Genomic DNA, 23718 nt, shown 5'->3' on the forward strand with positions numbered 1-23718 from the left:
AAGACAATTACAAATATGGACCGCCATCTATCAACATGTGACGATTGATAACCGATTGAGCAGACATCTTAATAATTTCCGCCGACAGCTTTCACAAAAAGCAGTTTCAGTTGCTTCCAACACAAGGAGCTTTTCCTTGCTTCCAAGTTGTATTCGTGTTGTATGCATTATGTAAATTGTATTCGCGATGATTGTTTAAATTATATGAATAAAATGTGTTAATTCCTGAACACTTTGAAATGCTTATTAGCCTCCTTTTTCAATGCAGTTTTGGCTTTAAATGAAATTTAATAATTGTCATTTACACTCTCAATTAATCAGTTTTGCTTCGATTTTATCTATCTCTCTCTCTATCTATCTATCTATCATCTATTCTTCCACCCAACCATCCGTCTATCTATCCTATCTATATATATCCTATCTATCTATCTATGTATGTATGTATCTATCTATCTATCTGTCTGTCTGTCTGTCTGTCTGTCTGTCTGTCTGTCTGTCTAAGTATGTTGATTTGCAGCATGCATTGGGATTTCAAAACTTTATTTGCTTGAAATCATGCATAAAATGAGGTTATGGTATTGTTGATTTGTCTTTTTTTCTTCAGTTTTGTCGGAACACACGATCCCCGCATATTATCTCCCCCTCCCCTCTCTCTATGTATGTCTATCTAATCGCCCTCTCCTGTTTTTTTTTTATTTTGCCTTCTATTTAATCTTTCTTGTCTTTCTACTTCAGTCTGTTTTGGTGGCTCTCTCTTCGTTCCATTTCCTTGTCTTCTCTTCTGTTTATCTCTGTTGGGATGTCTATCTCATCACCCCTCCTGATTTCTGTTCTTCTCTTATGTGTCTCATTCTGTCTTTGTTTACCCGCCCTGATATATTTTTGTCTTATCTTATCTGTGGCCTCTCCCTCTCTCTGTTCGTATTCCTGATTCCTCACACTCCCTTCTCTTTTATTGTATTCTTTTCTAATATCTGTCTGCATGTACGTCTCATCACTCATTTCATGAAAGAAAATTCAACATTCCAAGCAGTTTTTGTTATCATGAAAAAGTTGTGTATCAACAAAAGAATTGACGCGAGCTAATTTTTTTAATACCCTGACCAGAAAAGGGACCTGGTGTGTGTTTCATAAAGCTCGTAAGATACGAATGACTTTACACACGACTGGCGACCCCTTCTTGTGCTAGATGATACATCCCTATGTCATTCATTTAGGACATAAGGACATGTTCCAGTCGTTCGTAAAGTTGTGCGTAACTTTACGAGCAGCTTTATGAAACACCCACCCGATAAGGACTGCATTTAGTGACTGATTAATAGGATACATATTTCTCCAATCGAAAAATGCGAGAGCGAAGTGCGAGCTGAAAATTTGTTATTTTCCAATCTGAAAACTGTACATTCTAAGCACTTTCTGTAACCAAGAACAAAATGAGTACCTAATTAAACATTGATGTGAGTGCAAAAACGCTAGCCGAAAGTTTATGATAATCCAACCTGAATACTGGAAATTCTAAGTATATTTGTAATCAAGGACAGAATGAGTACCTTACTAAACAATAATTGATATGAGCGCGAGCCTAAAATCTTGTAATTTTCTAACCTGAAATGTGGTTTGTGTTTTTTTTTTTTTACTTCAAAAAGGGTATTTCATTTTGAAACAAGTGGAATGCCTCTGGCCGTCTCACCTGCATCACGCAGTTCAATATAGCAGCAGTGCTGACTTTGAAAACTACTCTAACTCGCACAAGATGTTCAGTGATACATGGTTACTCTTATGTCCACTTTTTATGAACTAGACCAATAAACTTACAGAGATATGAAGGTTATTCAACAAACAAGTGGAATGCCTCTGGCCGTCTCACCTGCATCACGCGGTTCAATATAGCAGCAGTGCTGACTTTGCATACTACTCTAACTCGCACAAGATGTTCAGTGATACATGGTTACTCTTATGTCCTCTTTTTATGAACTAGACCAATAAACTTACAGAGATATGATGGTTATTCAACAAAAAACCCCAACATGGCCAAAGTTCATTGACCTTACATGACCTTTGACCTTGATCATGTGACCTGAAACTGGAACAGGATGTTCAGTGATACTTGATTACTCTTATGTACAAGTTTCATGAATCAGATCCATAAACTTTCAAAGTTATGATGGTAATTCAACAGATACACCCAATTCGGCTAAAGTTCATTGACCTTTGACCTTGGACATGTGACCTGAAACACGCACAGGATGTTCAGTGATACTTGGTTACTCTAATGTCCAAGTTTAACGAACTAGACCAATAAACTTTCAAAGTTATGATGGTAATTCAACAGATACCCCCGATTCGGCCAAAGTTCATTGACCCTAAATGACCTTTGACCTTAATCATGAGACCTGAAACTTGCACAAAATGTTCAGTGATGCTTGATTACTATTATGTCCAAGTTTCATGAATCAGATCCATAAACTTTCAAAGTTATGATGGGAATTCAACAGATATCCCCAATTCGGCCAAAGTTCATTGACCCTAAATGACCTTTGACCTTGATCATGTGACCTGAAACTTGCACAAAATGTTCAGTGATGCTTGATCACTATTATGTCCAAGTTTCATGAATCAGATCCATAAACTTTCAAAGTTATGATGGGAATTCAACAGATATCCCCAATTCGTCCAAAGTTCATTGACCCTAAATGACCTTTGACCTTGGTCATGTGACGTGAATCTCATGCAGGATGTTCATTGATACTTGATTAACCTTATGTCCAAGTTTCATGAACTAGGTCCATATATTTTCTAAGTTATGATGACATTTCAAAAACTTAACCTCAGGTTAAGATTTCGATGTTGATTCCTCCAACATGGTCTAAGTTCATTGACCCTAAATGACCTTTGACCTTGGTCATGTGACATGAAACTCTATTAGGATGTTCAGTAATACTTGATTAACCTTATGGCCAAGTTTTATTAAATAGGTCCATATACTTTCTAAGTTATGATGTCATTTCAAAAACTTAACCTCAGGTTAAGATTTGATGTTGACGCCGCCGCCGCCGCCGCCGTCGCCGCCGCCGTCGGAAAAGCGGCGCCTATAGTCTCACTTTGCTTCGCAGGTGAGACAAAAACCCCAACATGGCCAAAGTTCATTGACCTTACATAGCCTGTGACCTTGATCTTGTGACCTGAAACTCGCACAGGATGTTCAGTGATATTTGATTACTCTTATGTCCAAGTTTCATGAATCAGATCCATAAACTTTTAAAGTTATGATGGTAATTCAACATATACACCCTATTCGGCCAAAGTTCATTGACCTTACATAGCCTGTGACCTTGATCTTGTGACCTGAAATGCGCACAGGATGTTCAGTGATACTTGATTAATCTAATGTCCAAGTTTAACGAACTAGACCAATAAACTTTCAAAGTTATGATGGTAATTCAACAGATACCCCCAATTCGGCCAAAGTTCATTGACCCCAAATGACCTTTGACCTTAATCATGAAACCTGAAACTTGCACAAAATGTTCAGTGATGCTTGATTACTATTATGTCCAAGTTTCATGAATCAGATCCATAAACTTTCAAAGTTATGATGGGAATTCAACAGATACCCCCAATTCGGCCAAAGTTCATTGACCCTAAATCACCTTTGACCTTGGTCATGTGACATAAAACTCATGCAGAATGTTCAGTGATACTTGATTAACCTTATGTCCAAGTTTCATGAACTAGGTCCATATATTTTCTAAGTTATGATGACATTTCAAAAACTTAACCTCAGGTTAAGATTTTGATGTTGATTCCTCCAACATGGTCTAAGTTCATTGACCCTAAATGACCTTTGGCCTCGGACATGTGACATGAAACTCTAATAGGATGTTTAGTAATACTTGATTAACCTTATGACCATGTTTCATGAACTAGCTCCATATACTTTCTAAGTTATGATGTCATTTCAAAAACTTAACCTCAGGTTAAGATTTTGATGTTGATTCCTCCAACATGGTCTAAGTTCATTGACCCTAAATGACCTTTGACCTTGGACATGTGACATGAAACTCTAATAGGATGTTCAGTAATACTTGATTAACCTTATGACCATGTTTCATGAACTAGGTCCATATACTTTCTAAGTTATGATGTCATTTCAAAAACTTAACCTCTGGTTAAGATTTGATGTTGACGCCGCCGTCGGAAAAGCGGCGCCTGTATATAGTCTCACTCTGCTAAGCAGGTGAGACAAAAATACACTTTTCATTTTGAAAAAGGGCACTTTCCATTCTGAAAAAGGGTATTTTTCCCTAAGAGGATTTTTTTTTTGGTGGGGAAGGCAAGTACTCCCATGACCCTCGGTTCCGCCGCCCCTGCTGTTAGTTTTTCAATCCTAGCGTCTCGTCATTGTCGCATTCATGAGTGGGATCACATAACCACGATATCGACCGGTCGTCCAAATTATCGAACGCTTCAGTTAAGGAATTATTTTCTCTTACTCATCTTGAAATACATACTTTTAACATGCATAATAATTACGACATAGTCAAACAATCTTTAATCAAGATAATTATCAAAAAGTGTTTAATGTGCTACCCATTTCCAATCAAAGTGAACATATAATTCCGAATGGCTTGAGATACAAAACGTGTAATATTCAATTATCTATAGTTCTATCCATGACCTATCGTGCTCGAGTTCATATATTCCAATTCACTCTTATTCTTTTTAAATGTCCAAAAGCATGATGGAGAAACTCAGTTCGTGTTTTTTTTTTGTATAAAAAGTGTCATAATAACTGACAAATGGTTTGATATTTTTAACAACTATTTGATGAAATCATTTTTGATGTAAAGCACTACGCATGGACGATTTTGCGAGACCTTGTATAACAAGAAAACACACTTACTTAATATTAATTACTAACATACATTATGTGTTAAAGGGTTAAACATATTACGCACCGTGTAAACATAAACACATACATGTAGATGTACTTATTGGTGAAAAATGGTTACATCACTAATGGTTACTAGTAACTTGACTCATATTGACTAAACAAAAAGTCTGACTTAAGAATGCTTCTTTTTCTGGAAAGAAATACAATCGATAGTTTCAATAGACAACATAATTTGATCTCAATTATTACATGAAAAAACGAACAATAAGACAATTTCTTCCTTTAGTATTTGTTTTTATATCTATATTGCGCATCTTATAATCATATATTTTACCTGTATATCATTAGTTTTCGATATTTTTTTTATTCATTAGAAGGAAACATTCAACACAAAGAAATTGTATTTTCTTCATTACGACATATTCAATGACAAAAAAAATTATACTTTGTAATTCATATCATTTCAATTACCATTAGTATCACAAACACATACGACCTCAACGACACACATACGTCACGCACTCATTATGATATGGCACACACAAACACACAACCATAAACATGCATACAAATTGCTCGTGAATAATTATAGTATCTTTAAAATAAACAGCAACATATAGAATCTCTGTAGAAATGTGAATATAGTACAAAACAAATGAATACTTATTTTGAAAAGATTTATCGGCTTTGCCATTCTCTTCCAGCAAAGTCCCACATATCTCCCATCTCTCTTTCCCCAGTTCTTGCAGGGAGGGTTGCATTTCAGAACAATTTCATCAATATACCTTCAAATTATAAAATCAGTTTTGAATAAAGAGGAGGGAACTGGCTTCTTCCCTCTGCTATTTTTTTATCAACCCTTCTCCCCATTTTCAAAAACCCATCTTTTTATAACCCTCAGGCTCCTCTTTCTTTTTTTCTGTTTGTTTTTGTTGTCAGGAATTCTGAGATTTTTCCCCACTTGTTTGATTTTCTTGTATCTGCTCCTGCAGCTCATATAATGCTTAATTCATGAAATTTGAAAATTCAAACAGAAATGACCACATTACATGGACACCAAATATTCTGATGACCTAAAACGCCTGGGCACAAGATCACGCTGTCAAGCAGCAAATAAATTCTAAGCATTGTTCTCCGTATCCTATAAAATTATAGGAACCCACTTCATTGAACAAAATAATCAAATAAAACTCAGTAATCTCACATTTTTTACTCATACTTACTGTAAATCATGCGAAAATCACCGGGTTCCGTAACGACGAAGCTTAGCGATTTATGACGTTTCATGATTGAATTTGTTGATCAGTATTTGGAATCAAACATAAATCAAATGTAAGATCAATCGCTAAGTATTGTGTTATTATGCCCCAAGCTCCATAACACAAAGCTGCAATTTATCTCAAAACTGATATTGACCAATCAAGATCAGTTTGGCATGCAGATACTGACCAGTAACCAATCAGATTATTCGTTTCAAATTTATTGGAAATTGATCGCGAACCTTAATGTCACAGGGCCTGGGATACCATCTCAATTATTGGTTCATTTTATATACCACATGTGGTGCATTTTGAGATATATATCAATAACAAATTAATACATTCTTTGATATTTCATATCAAAAATATACTAACACAAAAATCGTAGTGACACAAAAATTAAACCTAAATTTACATATTGTTGCAATGATTAGAGGGGAAAATAAAGATTAAAAACCATTAATCACATTAAGTGGACAATTACAACAACTGTTAATCGGTGTGTTACATTATATTTTAAATAGGAAATGATGAAAGGAACCGTCACTTTACAACACAAAATTACAGGAAAGAAAACAGTTCGTCACATACTGTGAAGAATTGTCCTCTTATTTTGACATGATTACTTAACATGATAACATTGTATAGAAAACAGTTGTGAATTATGTGTCTTCTTTGATTAAGTCGTTCCTCTTCATCTTTTGAATGAAAAAATCCAAGGAAAAACTTTAGGTGGAAATTATCTCGAATTCTAATGAGTTTTTAGAGTTATGACGTCAGAACATGTTGCCATAGAGATGTGATGACGGCAACAAACACCATAATAAGAGCTGGGATGGGTAATATTTGACCAGCAGCACCGGTACCTGAAAAGATGACAAAAATAAAAGTCGGTCAGTCAGTTGATTCGTTGAGTTCTCCATTGATTGAATGAATGATTGAATAATTGCTTTCTTGCTCAGTTGATTGATTGATTGTTTGAATGGTGATTCATTTGATAATTTACTTGATTAATATATTTTTTTAATTAAATGAGCTGGGAGTTTCAATTATTAAACCAGATTAGGCTAATATTTTGGGAATCATCTTTGATTTTACAAGACACCATTATTTCAAATAACCATTGTGCACTTACCATCACCTCTACATCTATCAGTTGTTGAGTAGATTCCAAGCTCATCATCAGCTGCTTTACGTTGGAGTTCAGTATTGGCGGCTGCAGCATTTTCACCTGTAATTATCAAGCAAGTCCGAGCATCAACAGTAGGTTAGTACAAATTCAAATAAAAGTCTTGGTTGTGGATTGCTGAGTGGAAATGGTATAGGGAGCAAAACCAATTTTAGGGTAAATTTGACGTTTTCTTTTCTGGCAAATGATTTTGGAAAATAATACTTTTGCAATCAAACTCAGTGGTATTAAAATTAACCGCCATCAGTCTATCAGAATAATGATGATGACGAAAATTATGAAGACGAAGATGATGACGACCTTCATTGTCATCATCGTCAACAGCAGGATCATCGTCATCATCAGTACAAGTATGACAAATACAACCACTACAATCTGTGTCATCATCCCTGTCATCACATATCGCCTATCATTATTGACCTTTTACAAAATAATGAATCATCTTTTCTTTCCAGATCACATCAACAGGTGCACAGCTCGAGAAGTTCAAGAAGCAAATTAAGATTCAAAGAAATTCCTTTGTATGTACCAAAAGAAGTTATCATTTTAAGGATTATTACCCATCCATCTAACACGGAAGGCCATAATTACCCCCCCCCCCCCCGCCCGCGCGTTTCCGTTTTACACCCTGGCGAAGGCATTTTCCGGAAAAGTAGCCAAAAAGCGACTAGTGAAGAGTCTACACACGTCGCTGGTTGCATGCAGCGTGCGACACAGGCGAGTCCACCACACTGATCTCTATAAAAAAATCACCACCGCATGCAATTTGCACAGTTACTGATCAGAGCACAGAGTTCCTCGGCACTTCATGTACAGAGAGAGCGGCAGTCAGGAGTGAAATCCGAACATGCTTTTGCAGTCGCGTTGTTTATGATAGTTTTTTTTTCTAAAAATAAATTATTAACTAAATGAATAGAATGACGGACAAAATCAAAATAAACAGATACTTATAATGGAAAGACAAACTGAAGTTTGATGGATTGATACACTTAGAAGCTGCCGAAAGATAGATATAGAAGACTGATAAATAGATAAAGACAAGATAGACAGACAGGCAGATAGATAGATAGATAGAAAGAGAGAGAGAGAGAGGTGGATAGATAGATAGAAAGAGAAAGAAAGAGGGAGAGATGGATGGATAGATAAATAAATAGAGAGAGGGGGAGAGATGGAGAGAGGTCGATATATAGAGGGAGAGGGGGAGAGAGAGAAAGAGAGAGAGAGAGATAGAGAATTTGAGAGACAGATAGATAGATGTTAGATAGATAGAAAGATAAAGAATGAGAGAGACAGAGAAGATAGACAAATTAACAGATAGATAGATAGATATATAGATAGAGAGAAATAGAGAAAGACAGACAGATGGATAGATAGAGATAGATAGATGACTAAGAGATAGATAGATGTTAGATAGATAAAGAGGGAGAGAGACAAAGAATATTAACAAATTAACAGAAAGATAAGTTTAAAAATAGATAGATAAATAGATAGATAGAGAGAATAAGAGAAAGACAGACAGATGGATAGATAGATAGAGATATTAAATAGATAATTAAAGAATGAGAGAGACAGAGAAGATTATTAACAAATTAACAGATAGATAGATACTCTAGTTAAAAAATAGATAGAGAGAAATAGAGAAAGACAGACAGATGGATAGATAGATGGATAGAGAGATAGATAGAGAATTTGAGAGATAGATAGATGTCAGATAGATCAAGAATGAGAGAGAAGAGCGACAAATTAACATGTAGTTACATAGGTAGGTAGAGAGAGAGAAATAGAGAAAGACAGACAGATGGATGGATAGATAGAGATAGAGAATTTGAGATAGATAGATGTTAGATAAAGAATGAGAGAGACAGAGAAGATTATTAGATAGATAGATAGATACTGCAGTTACATAGATAGATAGAGATAGAATTTGAGAGATAGATATATAGACAGATAGAGAGAAAGACAGACATCAGCAACTCGGCAAGGCAAATGATCAAGGCAAACATTCGTATTGAACCTGGAAAGTATAATCTCAGCTGCATATGCAACTTCGGTGCGGACTTTGGATCGCGCGCCCAGCTGATAATGTAAACAAACGTAGACGTAGACTCTTCACTAGTCGCTTTTTGGCTACTTTTCCGGAAAATGCCTTCGCCAGGGTGTAAAACGGAAACGCGCCCCCCGCCCCCTAAAACAGAAAGTAAACGAAAGAAAATGAAAACCTACCAATAATCCAAAGTTGTAGATCCATACATCGTTCACGGTCTTCACTATTCACAGGATAGTGTGGGGCAACGATCTGCCACGATTCAACATCAGTTAGAATATTGGCCATCGCAAGTTTGAAGGAGTATCTGAAAATAGAAGAGAAACAAAAAAAAAATTAATTCAGTGAAAAGTAAAAAAGGGAGAGATTCTGTTGCATAAAAAGGTACTATTTTCACGGTAACTTTGTCAACCAATTAATAATTACCATGGTATCAATGCTCAATTAACCTATCAAAATATTAAAAGGATTCCACGAAGTTGCCATAAGATGGCAAAGTTACCATAATAGTAATTTGTATGAAACAAGACACTCATTCCTTATCTATACCATCTGCACTCACACATTTTGATAAGTAATTTCTTCAGATAAAACTGGAAATCAAAGCACTTATAGAACCAACATGAAAAATACTCTTTTTTTTAAAGTGATTTTTCTTTTTAATATCACTTATTCATGTTGATTTTTTTTATGTCATTGTTTTTTTATCTCGACCGCAGAGCAAAATAAAACACGCCAATTTATTAAATTTTATTTATTCTTTTGTTTTTCTTTTTATTTATCGATTTCTTTATTCATGTATTTACTTAATCTTTTCTTTATGCATTTACTTATTCTTTCATTCATTCGGCCAATCTTAACTTACACATCAAAGTCAATCATCTGCGGGAAGGTGAGTGATGTTTCTAATCCTGTTGATGGGAGGGGCTGGATTGTACCACATACGATGTTACCTTCACTTGACTCCAAGTAAAGCGGCAAACCAATTACTGTAAAGGAGTAAAAATCAAAAATGAAGAAATAAAATCAAATTCAAGCAGTTGATTTTTGCTCGATAACATCCAGAAAACGAAATATATTTTTAAAATGAATATTCTGCACGCATCATCAGCGTAAAATGAACAAAAACATAACCATGTAAAGTAACAAGAAACTTATGCAACAGAGTGAGACCGAATGGAAAGAAAGAGCTGTGATTCCGAAGAAATAAATTCATGTTATAAAACTAATCATTACCGCTTTTATCAAAACTAATCGTTGTAGACAGCTTTTAATTGAAATAAATGACAATGGAGGAGGGGGGTCTGAGTTAAGAGGGAGTGGTATTCAGGAGGGGAATATGGGAGAGAATGGTGGAAGGGGCGAAAAGGGAGGATCCGGGCAGCAGAAAAGGGGGGTTGAATTGGTATGGAAGGAATGAAGGAAGGGGAGAAGAAAAAAAGGCGAGAGGTAAGGGGACGCGACAGGAGGAAGAAAATAGTACGACATGGAAGTGAGGAAGGTGAAGTACAAGGACAACACATATTGGATAAAGTTTTTAACAACTTACCACCAGACGTTCCTGTAAGTGGCAGATTTGTATCTGTCAACAGCGCCCTCCCGTGGTAAGAGCTGTAGTTTCCATTCTTCCCAGTCAAATCGCCGACCTGACATCGAAGCTGCGACGCAATGCTACACTGACTCGAATAATCCTGCAGGGAATGTTGAAGTGTAAAAACAAACAATGCTTCTTACTCTCCTGCAAATAGAAATGACTAAAGTACAAGTCAACAAAATGCCGATTTGAAAACTATTAGCAAGATATCAATCATGATATCTATGCTGCATAAACACTGGTTGAAACGTTTAACGTCATTGGGCTCCTTTCGTCGTCAGTCAAAACAAGTTTTGGTATGTGTTACAGATTGCGATTTATTCAAAAATCCAATAATAAATGACGAAAATTGAATGTAGGAAGAATGCTTACTTGGAACTAATTATAAGAGGCATGGGGTAAATGTTGATTTGTGTTTTCATTTGTTTATTTATTCTATTTACATTTATATAAGTCCTTTTTACTCGGGTGGCTCCATCAGGCTACTATAACACTAAAATAAAAGAATAAATGATGATTCTGACTTGGCATTTCTTAAGCAAACAGTTTAATTATTCCATATGGATGCACAAGCAGAAGAAAAACTTTGTTTGCCCAATTTTGTTTTGCCTTTTGCAAATTTGTGTTTAAATCGGACGATGTAAAAATCAACTTGAACAAGACTGTGGTGTCTCTGCGATGTTTAAGTTGCATTTAAGGCGATATCACATTGCCATACTACACTCAGTTTATATACGTTGTAACAGTTGATTTTTAGACGATATGAATAGCTCCTTCATCCAATTCGTAGGAAGAAAATGAAATATTCTGTTTGGGGGCTCCTTTTCCATTTTGTGTAACAGAATGTGCAATGAATCTTATCAAGTGGCTATTTTTTCATGGGTGGGGGTTTGACCTTTACCTCGTGTTTCCGTGCATATCAATGAAGACACATCTTATCATACAAAAGTCACGACCCTAACTACCCTGATCTTGACTTGTCCCTGGAAAACAAATTCAAAGTACAAAAGCCTTTCTATGACATTAAAATGTTAAATTTCATTCACATGATAGAATGAGACCTTACACCTTTATCACTCATTCTGATTGCATTATTTCTATCATTATATTTACTCATTGTCTAGCGCAATCTGGCGTTGAACAAATAAGCATATATATCGAGGGAAGAAAGGTATATTTGCTTCTTGATTTCCCTTTTAAAGCCTAATCTAATAGCTTTTTTTAATGGTGACTGTTCCTAATTCCTGAATAGATGAAAGTCCTATACACGAAAAGCATTATGCAAATCCGTTTTATCCATCCATTATTTTTTTTCACGGCTTTCTTTTTTGTTATTTGTAATGATAATAAACTATAGTTTTCCTCTTCATCTGAAATACTTAAAAAATCGCTTTGCTTTGATTTCGTAGCTCATATTAAGATTTTTTTCACAATGTGCTTAAAAAACAATTTTTTAACAGAAAGTCACTATCATGTTTGGTGTATTGATATGCTTTATTAGTTGAAAACCATTGATCTCCCAATACATCCCAATCGAATACACATCCCACTTGATTGGTCTATTTAAAAGCAATTGTAATAAGGGATTTCACAAACACAGACTTTGAACTCTGAAGAGGAAAAACATTCTTCTTCGTGATTTCACAATATTTGATTTAGTAACTTTTCAACAGGTAATACAATCTACAAGAAACGAAGGCGTATAACTAAAAATATATTTTTATTCCTTTCGTCCTTTTTCGTCCTTCGTTTTCAATGTCAAACTGGGAACGGATGCGGTGTTTTCATTTTCTTTAAAGAAATAAAATCTATTCCAGGCAGGATCCGAATAAGACGTTTAGGATATCCATCGGAATCAGAATACGTATATTTTCTCATAATCTCGGTCCTCGAAAAGGATGAAGCAAACAATAGTTGGGGGGAAATGTTTGGGGCAAAGGAAGGGGTGAGGACTGGTATTATACGACTGGATTCTACCAGCTTTCGTCTCAAAACACAAACTATTGACATTACAAACAACACTAAGTAGACTCCAGAGGCACGTCATAATAGCAGCGGGTCCTTATGTTTGATTCTACACTCCAATGGCTGTAGAAAGACGCTGAGAAGCAAAGAGCGATATATGCATATATATCATGTATATAGACAGCAGCGATCGCCGAATCATTTCTCAAGGCAGATACAATATCCGTGACCATGGCATCTAATAATAATCAACGCCGGTAATTGTCAAAAGTACCCCAGGTTCCACCCCCCTTAAATTGACAAAATATCCACAAATAAGTTAGTTGGTTTTATATGACTCTTAACACCTAAGAAGGCATTATATTAGTGACCATTTCACCAGTATATAAGCGTATTGCCCAAAATGCCGTACTTTTGTTCTTATTTTATTTTAGCAAAATATGAATTTAAAAAAGCCTGATTGTTATGTCGGTTGGTTTGATTAGGTGTAAAGAGACATAGCCGTTAAAATGGCATCAACTTACATCAAGTATATCACCATTAATTGTTAAATATGTATACCCCTGGCTTTTTCTTCATTTTAGTGGCAAAGTATCGACAAATTGATTGGGCATGTTGGTTGGTTTTAGACGATTGCTTAGAAAACAATGCTTGTTTTGAAGTAAACAACAAGGTAATGCGTATAAATGGTATATGACAAACGGTGTTGGCCCATCGAATTGGTTTCTCGTGGTATAGAGTGCTACTCTGCAAGCATCATAATACAGATTCAAATCCCGCTGTTTCTAACATTTTTACTGGTGTATACAATTTTCAGATTTAACATTCGATCTGATTAAACTGAGAGTGTTCACCATCAGAATCTGGTCCAGAAACATTTTGCATTAATCCGAGTATCCGTTTGTCCTTTCTTAGTGTTTATCAATGCATATTTGATACAATCGGAAAGACCACATAATTCTTAAATCACCCCATTTTCTATGTTAGTTCTATCGGAGAGATGGCAGCGCTTTATGTAATTGCAACTTCAAAAGTTCGTTGACACTGAAAGTCATGCCGTACGCAGATCTATACCCGAATGCGAGGGGACAACGTGACCAAGCTTGTCATGGGGGGGGGGGGGGATTTGCATTTTCTGAAGTGAAATCGAGCGATTTTGTGCACACCTCACGGTGGTGAATTGTAAGAAAATGTGTTTTCAAAATTTTCTAGGGGAAATACCCCTCTGCCCCCAACTGTTACATACGACCATGCTTAAAATTAAATCTTTTGAATGGAGTTCTCTTGTTTGAAGCTGGTCAGTCATTAAGCAACCAAACTATGATAGCTTTGGGACTTAAGAATTTTTACCTTACATCCTCCAATTCAGAAATTATAAGTAGGGTATAATAGTATTATCTTCTTGGTGGTATTTGTCATGCATTGATCATTCAATGATGATGACTTATAAAATTAAGGGAAAATGTATCAAAATGCAACGTCATGCATGTGCACAAAGTCATGGGCATAAACATTGAATTTTATTTTGATGACAACGTGTCCTTCGGGCATATATACATCATTATTTTTTGCTCACCATATTTACATATTAATGGAATTCATTTTATTTTGTCCGAAGAGTAAATAACCTTGAAATAAAAACTCGTTTCATGTCTCTTTTGAAAATGAGAATTGAAATGCAGTCACGAGGGCAAATAATGTTTTCGAATTCTTCTCCTATTGTCATGGTTGTTGGTCTATGGGTAAACAAGACACTCGTCATAACAATGGTTTTACCCAAAAGAATGCGAACATTCATGAAAAATGAGAATAATATGCGGAAAGCTATTGACATAAATCCAGTTTACCTCATGTTACGGAGAATTGCGTATTATTCAAAATGCACAACCAGAAAATGGATGTTTCTGATGAGTGCATTTCAAACATTCAAAATTTCATTAAATTTTAAGAATTTCCTAGAAGAATGTTACAAAATAATTGAAGCATAGATATTTCTTTAACATATCTGCATGTTTTTCCTTTAGGTATCTTACCATTCGATTTAAGTGTTTGTTAAATTCAAATCATTCTCTTGTAATTTTTTTTTTAACAGACTAAGGCTAAGTATACATTTTGTGAGTAAGGGTCCAAGTCATCGATCATTGTTGACACTACAGGGGGGGCGACTACCCCAACGATTTGAAAGTGAGGAAAATGCAATAATAAAAAATATATATATATCAAACTTACTTTTGGGTCATCCCCCCCCCCCCCTCCCCTCTTTCAATACATACTGGCAATGCCCCTGTAATAACCAATATGATAAGTTTACTCCATTTAATAATAATAATCCGCTTTTATATCGCGCTTAATACATCGGAAAGACGTGTCTACAGATACATTAATACCCCGGTCATCGGATTCAATTAGTCATTCCCGCCACATCCTCCACTCCCTGGGGATTATTCAAGTCAGTTTCAATTTCTTTATTCTATAATACAACACCATGACACATGCATGCACGCAATACTAATACAGGCTTCACATATGCTACTAACAATTATTGTTCCTGGTTCGAGATATTAGACTAAATGCAACAAACGGCAAACTCTGGATTATATTGTATCATGTTCTTATCGTGTGATAATACTTCACAGAATTTTATCATCATGAAGATGGAAAAACGTTGCATCCTTGACAACAAATGAATTATCATCAATATCTCGTTTTAAATGCTCTTTTACCAATCACTAAAGATAGGCCTATTTTTATTATTATTTCCCCTCGCACATCGGTCTGACAACAGTTCGGCAATGACCTATTTAATGGTTGATTTATTAATTTGCTTTTGTAAAAGCTATTATTTTTAGTCGATGTAACACTCAAATGAAGCTGTAGACTTGAACTATATGTACACCCAACCCAAATCCTTGACCTCGGGGTAATTGCTTTTTGCAATAACAATCACTTTTCTTCTCTTTTTCCCAAACCATTATCCTTCAAATAAATAGTAAAAAGGTAACAAGATACATGCTCTCAGTTTGTAAGTGACCAAATCAACTAATTCTATAGCTCACATTTAGCATTCGAATCTATATGAATTATTGTCCTTGTAAACTTAGAGAAAATAGAGTAGCAGTTCGTTTTATTTTAAATGAAAGAGCGGGGTCACCGCAGGCGGCCACGGCTTTGAATGCCAGTTCGACGGAGAAAAAAATATATAATCTTATTTGATCAATACCTGATGAAAATTCCCTCCGACAGAGTTTTTGTTTGGACCATTTGTTGTAGATGTTGTAATCCTACTTTACAAATTGTCGCAAGAAAAGCGCCCTTCTAGATTAAAAATATGATAGCCATTCTCCCAGTGCGGCTATTTACTTGAGAAATATTCCCTGCGGATCCGTTTCTATTCTTTTCAAAGTCACACAATTTATTGAGGTGAAATTCCGAGCAGTTATTATTGGAAGGTAATACGTTTATAATGCATGCAGTGTAGAGGGTATGGAAAAACTAGAGAAGAGGTTGGGAATATATACAAGTGTATGTTTGTAAGCCTCGAGTATGTATTGAAATTTTAGCCTGCAAATTTTCACATAATTTCACTTCTCGTTTTCCTATGTGTTTCTTTTTATACGTTTCCAAAGAAAGAAGGCGAGAGGCAAAGAGGGTTCCGGAAAAGGTTTGCTTCCGTTCCTTATTAAAAAAAAGAAAGTCTCACAAAAAATACAAATGTGATTAAAATGAAGTTGGAAAGGAAGGAATTATTTTGATTTCTAAGATGTCATGGAAACTCAGTGGTGTGGTCGTTCACGGAAATTAAAATATTCTTTAAAAGGACATGGCTAGAATGATAAAAGAGCATTTTTACTTAAGCAGGGATTATGTTTAATGAGATGACACAAACGTCTTAGTGGAAAACACTCCATTTATATTGTAAGTATACACTCTAAGAAAATGGGTTAGAGTGTATATACTTGTTCCCGTATTTGGAACATTTAAATTTTCACTATAAAAGGTTCCAAATTACCTTAAATAGCCATTTTGCAACAATTTCTCTGGGTTCATTCAAGGTTCTTGAGCACGTAAAGACCTTTTTTGGGAACCCCTTTTCTCGAGGGTTCTAATTCCGGTACAAGTTCCAATCCACACCTTTTCATTTCTTAGAGCGTACTCAGTAACCGAGGTGTGGAAATTAAGCGTTGTTCACCTTTGGACAAATTTCTGTATGAGGCATCCATAAAATCAATATCATTCTTGGTATCCAAGGACCTACAAAAGCTTATCCAAAAGGGGGTATTATTTTCAAACATTTGGTACCATTTATTTCTACTTGCATTGGGTATCGGGATTGGGCAAAATAAACAAACAATACGATTTAGTATGTTGGTGCAACATCGGCCCTCGTATGTGGAGTGCATGATTTACCCAGAAGGGGAGAGGGATGGGACTACTCATCCACACCTTGAACAGTCACCGCAGACATAGGAGATGTTATGCTATAATCACACTAACGAAACCGACTCCAAACCAACGGATGGTATATAATTGGTAATAACGTAATAGCTTGATCGGTCTGGAGTCGGTTTCGCCGGTGTGACGCCGCGACGCGGCGGTGCCAGAATCGGGAGGGCACCCTTCTCTCTTACCCCAGCCGTTGCCACTGTGTTCGGGTTGAAGATACTGTTAGCGTTGGGGCAAGAAGACACAGGGATAGAATCAGTTCTGATAGTCCAATCGTAAACATCCTAAAAATTGAAAGAAAATTAAAAAAATTCTGTCATTTGGACAGATGGATGGCGTTATCGTTTGTTTCGGATAATATCCAGTTCATGTAGAAAATTTGTACCCCCGGTTTGTACCACAGGCCAGTTGTCTGCAGTGGCCCCTCAGCACAGTGGTAAAGCTCAAATATATACATCTATCTATTCAGCATTATACACTGGTGGAACGTATGTAGCTTCAGTTTGAAGTGAATATTTCAACATCATTTAACATATTCAAACGCCGCTAATGCCTCATCAAGGCTAGTGATGGAGGTAAAGTTACACAGTTCCGTCTTTCAAACAATCATCCTAGGCCTAGATAATAACCTGTAAGGCATTATTACAAAAAAAATAGGGGGAAATGTACTTACATTAATCAAAACGTCGACAGGTGAAAATTGGGCTTGAATGGTAGTTTCGCTGAGACGATCATTACTGAAATGTGTCTGGCCCTGATGACAAAAAAGAAGGAAAAGAAATCCTATATTTTGAATACATAACCCTGTGATTTTAAGTGGAGGGAGATGACAAAGAATGCGATTAGTTTAAATATCACTGAGCTATTGAAAAATCATGCATATCGATATATTTCTTAGCTCAAATATAGACAAATATTATTTTCACATAGATGCAGTACCTTGTTGTATAATGGTTACTTAGCCTTCCAAAGGTAACTACTATGGTAACAATGCTTGAACAGCCAATCAAAATCAAGAATTGCAGAAAAGTTGTCGTTGGTTGGGAAAGTTTACATTAAAGCATTCTTATGCAACGGGGTTCAGATTATGCCTGAGAGCAAGTAGGTTACAAATCATTACAAAACAGATATAACATCCAATTCAGGCGTATATGCCATGTTCTGCAATGAATCGCAGGCAAACCGAGCTGTAACTCTTGCCAGAGAAGATAACAGTTGATTGAAAGTTGAAATCGATATATCTGTTTGTAAATCTGTTAATCAGAATCTCGGTCAATTGCTAAGATTTCTTTGTCACACGATATGGGAGTCTTATCACCTCCAAAATACATTTCCTATGTCTATTGTACAATCGGCATAATGTTGATCATGATGGTCTTGGACAGTTCATGATACGACTGTCAGAAAACGTAGAATAAAGATCTTCCGAATGGTTTTTACAATTCAAGAAAAGAAGTCTTCACGACTTCTTTGGTAAGCAATGGAGTCGAATTTTCCTCATAGTTTTCAGGCAAATACACAATACAGGCGTAAGAACCCCGCATTCATAATTCACAGAATACAAAAATAGGATATCGAAGCACGAAACGTGTCAAATACACGTTCTTTCACATGAATACTCGTCCAGATCAAAAGTCACTATGAGCATGGTGTGTATATACTTATCCATGGATAAGTCTTGTGTAATTGTTAATTCTTTCGTGTAATGCGATTGCAAACTAAGATGTGCCGCTGTTTACATACATTATGCCAAACGAAACAGGGATAGCATGCATTTTATTTTGGTGAGTGTACACGAGGTATTCTTTTTTTAAGAGCAAATTTCTTTACAGCGTGAAACATTTTGCATGCAGTTTAGGTACAGTATACATTTTTTGGAAGGAACAAATATTGTCTATGAAAAGAAAAAAAATCAACAAAATAAGTTATTTTTTAAATGAAATTTCGGATAAATTACGGTTCGAATAACATAGTTTGCAATTGCTCTTGAAAAACCTTTAGGTTATCAAAATGAATATCATTGTAACGTCTTCCAGATGAGATGATTTATGCCTGGAAGGTACAATTTTATAAAAAGAAGAAATTATGTTCGATGTTGTGGATGGAGGATTGTAGAAAATGGGGTAGTCTTCCAGATACTGTCATTTGTGGATGTTTCGACAGCTTTGGTTGAATTTACTTACAAGAATGAATGATCCTGTGACATCTGGGGTATTGATCTGAACTTCAGCCTCGATCCTAAAATCTCCGTCTCCTAAAACAGGTAGCAGAGAAGAACACCTGTACCGTGAACCATCATCCGACCGATGGACAATTACGGATCTTCCAGAAACACTCCTAGGTCCGAAAAGAGAAAGAGTGGAATCTAAATAGGTCGTGCTGATATCCGATAAGCCATCCCAGTAGCCAAATTTGCCACTTAGGTCACCATTTTCGTAGTAATCGAAGGTTCCTACAGGTGGTGAACCAATAACTCCAAATGGGTTGTAATGTCCCTGGGTGCTTGTAGCGCTGCAAGGGTTTATATCGGAGTAAGGCACTGGGAGAATGTGGATGTGCCATGGTCCTACAACGTTGCTGAGACCATCTAGATCTGTGGCAATGGTCACAGAATCGAACTCAGAGTTCTGGGTTAATGTGACGGAACCCATAACTGGAGTCCTGACGGTACCTGTACCCGAGTCGGCAACACCGATCCACGAGCTGGCTGTTGCAGTTGCCTGGAAGACCTCAAGAGTATCACCACATCCTAGTCTTTCTGGAGCACCGTCCTTAACGTGGACAACAACCGATCTATCAGCCACGGAATAGACACCAGATAGTGGGAGCTGCACATCAGTGAAGAAGTATTTCCCAACCTGGGTGCGCACTGATCCAGGTATGGTAATCCTGCCGTACTTCTTGGAGAAATCACCAACCTCGCATCGTCTTGTGACGTCGATTCCACATTCAGTGGCGTACTCTTCAGTGAGTTTGACATCAAAAGGATTGAAATGACCAAGGGTACTTGAACAACGTCCTGTCTGGTCTAAGTGATCATCACCAAGTTTGGCAACGTGGATGTGCCAGTCATGCTCAACCGTCGTATCCTCACCGTCACTGTGAGCTAGGTCAACAAAGACAGAAGTGTCCGAGTAAGGGTCTTCAGCATCTTGTCTGAAGGTGATCTGTCCTACCAGAGGGTACGTGAACACCGATGTTATTGTCCTTACTGGAGTTGGATACTCGATGATTCCGTAAGCCCATCGTGCCGAGTTGGCGAGGTGAATGATGACGGATCGTCCTATGATACTGTTCTTTCCAAAAAGCGGCATGTTCCAGTCTTCAAATGTACCACTGAAGTCATTCTGACCAGCCAAGCTACCAAATTTGCCACTGATGTCACCTACTTCGTACTGATCATTGGTTCCATTGGGATAGTCAGGGTCTGTTGTTGTGTCGATGTTGTATGGGTTGAAATGGCCAGCCACATTATCAGCACCTGCAATGTGATTTGAAAACAAATCAGATTTCAGCAAAAATAATTTTGAAATAATATTGGGGAATATCAGGTAACAGGATAAATTATCAAAGTTGGAAAAAGTACCAAACAAAATTGCACATATATTACAAAATTACATATATTCTGTCAAGATTGGAACCTGATTCACAATCTCAATTTGTTTTCAGTGTATTTCATACAAAACATAATTGATTTAATTTCCACCTCGAAGGCAAGATATCACACTCTGTAATTTTCCTGAAATACAAGACCGTCTTTTCTTTTCTTTTTTTTTGAGGGGGATACAAATTTGAAGTTTTGACAAAATTGAAAGTAAAATTTATCAAATTTTCACTAATTGGCAATCATCTATTAAAATGGTAATGCAGAATTGATATAAAATAGAATTGTTCCGATTAATTGTTGGTCCCGTGAACGGTTCGTGGTGGTGCTCTACATGGAACACCAAACACTTGCCTTTTTTGAGAGATACACGGTGCACTGTGAATCCTCTACACTAACCCAAGGGTATGTACCATGCAAAGATGGTTTCCCTGAAGGGTGCTTGTTATACATTGCCAGTGATGGCTGGAAGTGCATGTTCAAACACGTTTATAGTTCTGTTAACAGCGATGAGGGATATTCCCGCCTTTGTTTCGTAAACTCCATATAATCACTCTGCCCCCACCCATGTGATGTGCTATCAATGGTATAGTAGCTATGTGGACTATCATAATGGTATTTTTCGGTCCCATTATCAACTCCTTCATTCATTTTTCGTGTTCATGTCCTCATTCCGTGTAATGAACTATTGGTCGTCTACGGCTTGCCTGTTCAGAATTACCGATTGACTATGTCAAACTAAGTTTGTATTATACGATATCATATGGGCGTATATCTTATATCTGCATGGAGCTCAGTCGGAATTCAAACTTGACATGTTTTGATAATGTATAAGACTATATTGGTTTAGACCAAATGGGTGTTAGACCAAGTAGCACTTTCACCGACGAGGTGACATGTGCTGATAGGACCATCCATTGTCATGCAATCCTTTGGCACCCGGGTGTTGATACAGAGGCAAATATAAATTGTGGTACAGGTGCAGGATCTTGGGTCTATGCTTGAGCAAGACTTGGTCCTAATACTCACACGGGCCGGTACACACATTGCAAGAAGGGTACAAGGATGCGTTAACCTGACACTTCTCTGACAGGAGGAAATAAAGTAAGCGTTAGAACACATACTATAGTGTTGGGATACACACAAACAGGAAATAATCATGATTTAGATGCAAAAGTCGTTTTACAATATCACTATTTGAAATGATAGTAACTTTAACCATGAATAGACGAAGAGTAATAGTATCCTGTATATTTTTTTGATAAGTTATCATTTTTTATTTTTATTTTTTACTGAATATAACACAATACCGTAAGTGTAAATCAATTTCTTGCTGAAACACATAGCCAGCATAAACCCTCCCACATTAGTTCTGATCTAAATGTAAATTTAAGCAATGACTTACTTCCAGGGAAATCTGAAGTAAGAAATCTCATAGGAACTGGGAACTTGTGGACGTGGTATCCACCAGCCATCTGTCTAAGGTTGTTCAGGTCGACCGTGATAGTGGTGGATTCCCAGAGAGATGCTTGGGTGAAGGTGATGAATCCAGTCACGTTATTCTGGCTGAACTCTGCTCGTACAGTCTTTGACCTCACCATGCGAATAGGTGAGCATGCTGCCTTGTTGTCTCCATCCCCGGGAAGGGTGAACACCAGGGATTTGTTAAGGATGGAATCGGCCCCAGTCAAGGTGATATTGGTATCAATGAAAAAGTACCTTTGACGGAGATGGACGGTTTTGACATTGACGCTCCCGAACCTTGCAGTCAGGTCACCCACATCTGCATAGGTTTCTGTCGAGGTAGCTGTACACCATTCTTCAACTGTCATTTCATTTGTAATTCCAGTGTTGTCGCTGATGTGCCAGTTGTAGTCCTGCGCAGCGATGGGTTCTGTTACGTCGTAAAGATCAACAAAGACGGTGGTGACAGCATCGGCAACGGCGCGTTGACGAAATGTTACTGTTCCTGCAAATGGCGTCCCGAACTGCGCGACTGCTGTTATGACGTCATCTGAGGGAATGATTGAGGCACAATAAACGACGGAATTTGCGTCTTCGATGGCGAGGGTACGACCACTGATACTACTGCTTCCACCTAACTTCAGCATGGGGTCTACGTAAGATGACCCAGCTGTCACGTTGGTCAGACTCCCGACGGAAGTTGTGAGGTTTTTAAAAACGGGTCCGATGTGCTCTTCGGCGCACTTGTCCTCGCGATCGTAGAGCATTGGAAGAGTCCGGATGTTCCAATGGTAGTCCTGTCCGTTCAAGAGACCGACAAGGGGATCGACGTCGATTCGGACTCCCATAGTGTTTGCATCTTCGGTGAATACTACTCTCCCGCTTACACCTCGCATACTAAATTTGGCGATGTGTTCCGTTGCTGATACGATGGACGCCAGCATCAAACCTATTCAATGAAATAACAAAAAAGAGGAAAATATTCAATCAAACCATATAGAATCGAATCAATGGGAATTATTTTGAGGAAAAGCAGAGATATCCAGTAATCAAGATTTTTTAACTTCATATTTTTACAAGAATACTTGTTTACCGATTAAGAGGAGGAATATGTTGTTAATGTTTTTATAGAAATAACACATATAATACAATATTGGTATTACAAATATCTAATTGATAGATTTTAATTGCGGGGGAAGCACTGAAACAGGCACAAGAATATTTTGGTTGCTTAATCAAATGTCAAGTCAGAGTCACATCCA

At 36.9% G+C, this 23718-nt stretch overlaps 1 protein-coding gene across 2 annotated transcripts; it reads right to left on the reverse strand.

Annotated features, from left to right (window-relative positions):
* Positions 1-4561: 4561 nt before the first annotated feature.
* Positions 4562-23413, reverse strand: LOC121425695. 2 transcript variants are annotated; one of them, XM_041621860.1, is made up of 10 exons: positions 22398-23413; positions 22022-22078; positions 19572-20869; positions 18062-18142; positions 17574-17672; positions 10936-11077; positions 10252-10375; positions 9566-9693; positions 7289-7384; positions 4562-7019 (listed from the first exon to the last, which is right to left on the reverse strand). In XM_041621860.1, exons 1-10 carry the CDS (start codon positions 23398-23400, stop codon positions 6922-6924), a joined length of 3126 nt encoding a protein of 1041 aa, XP_041477794.1. In that variant the 5' UTR covers positions 23401-23413; the 3' UTR covers positions 4562-6921. The 2 variants fall into 2 exon arrangements, with proteins under 2 accessions (XP_041477794.1, XP_041477796.1); XM_041621862.1 differs by lacking the exon at positions 22022-22078.
* Positions 23414-23718: the final 305 nt, after the last annotated feature.

The sequence above is a fragment of the Lytechinus variegatus genome, chromosome 12, assembly GCF_018143015.1.
Source record: "Lytechinus variegatus isolate NC3 chromosome 12, Lvar_3.0, whole genome shotgun sequence".
Lineage (NCBI taxonomy): Eukaryota > Metazoa > Echinodermata > Echinoidea > Temnopleuroida > Toxopneustidae > Lytechinus > Lytechinus variegatus.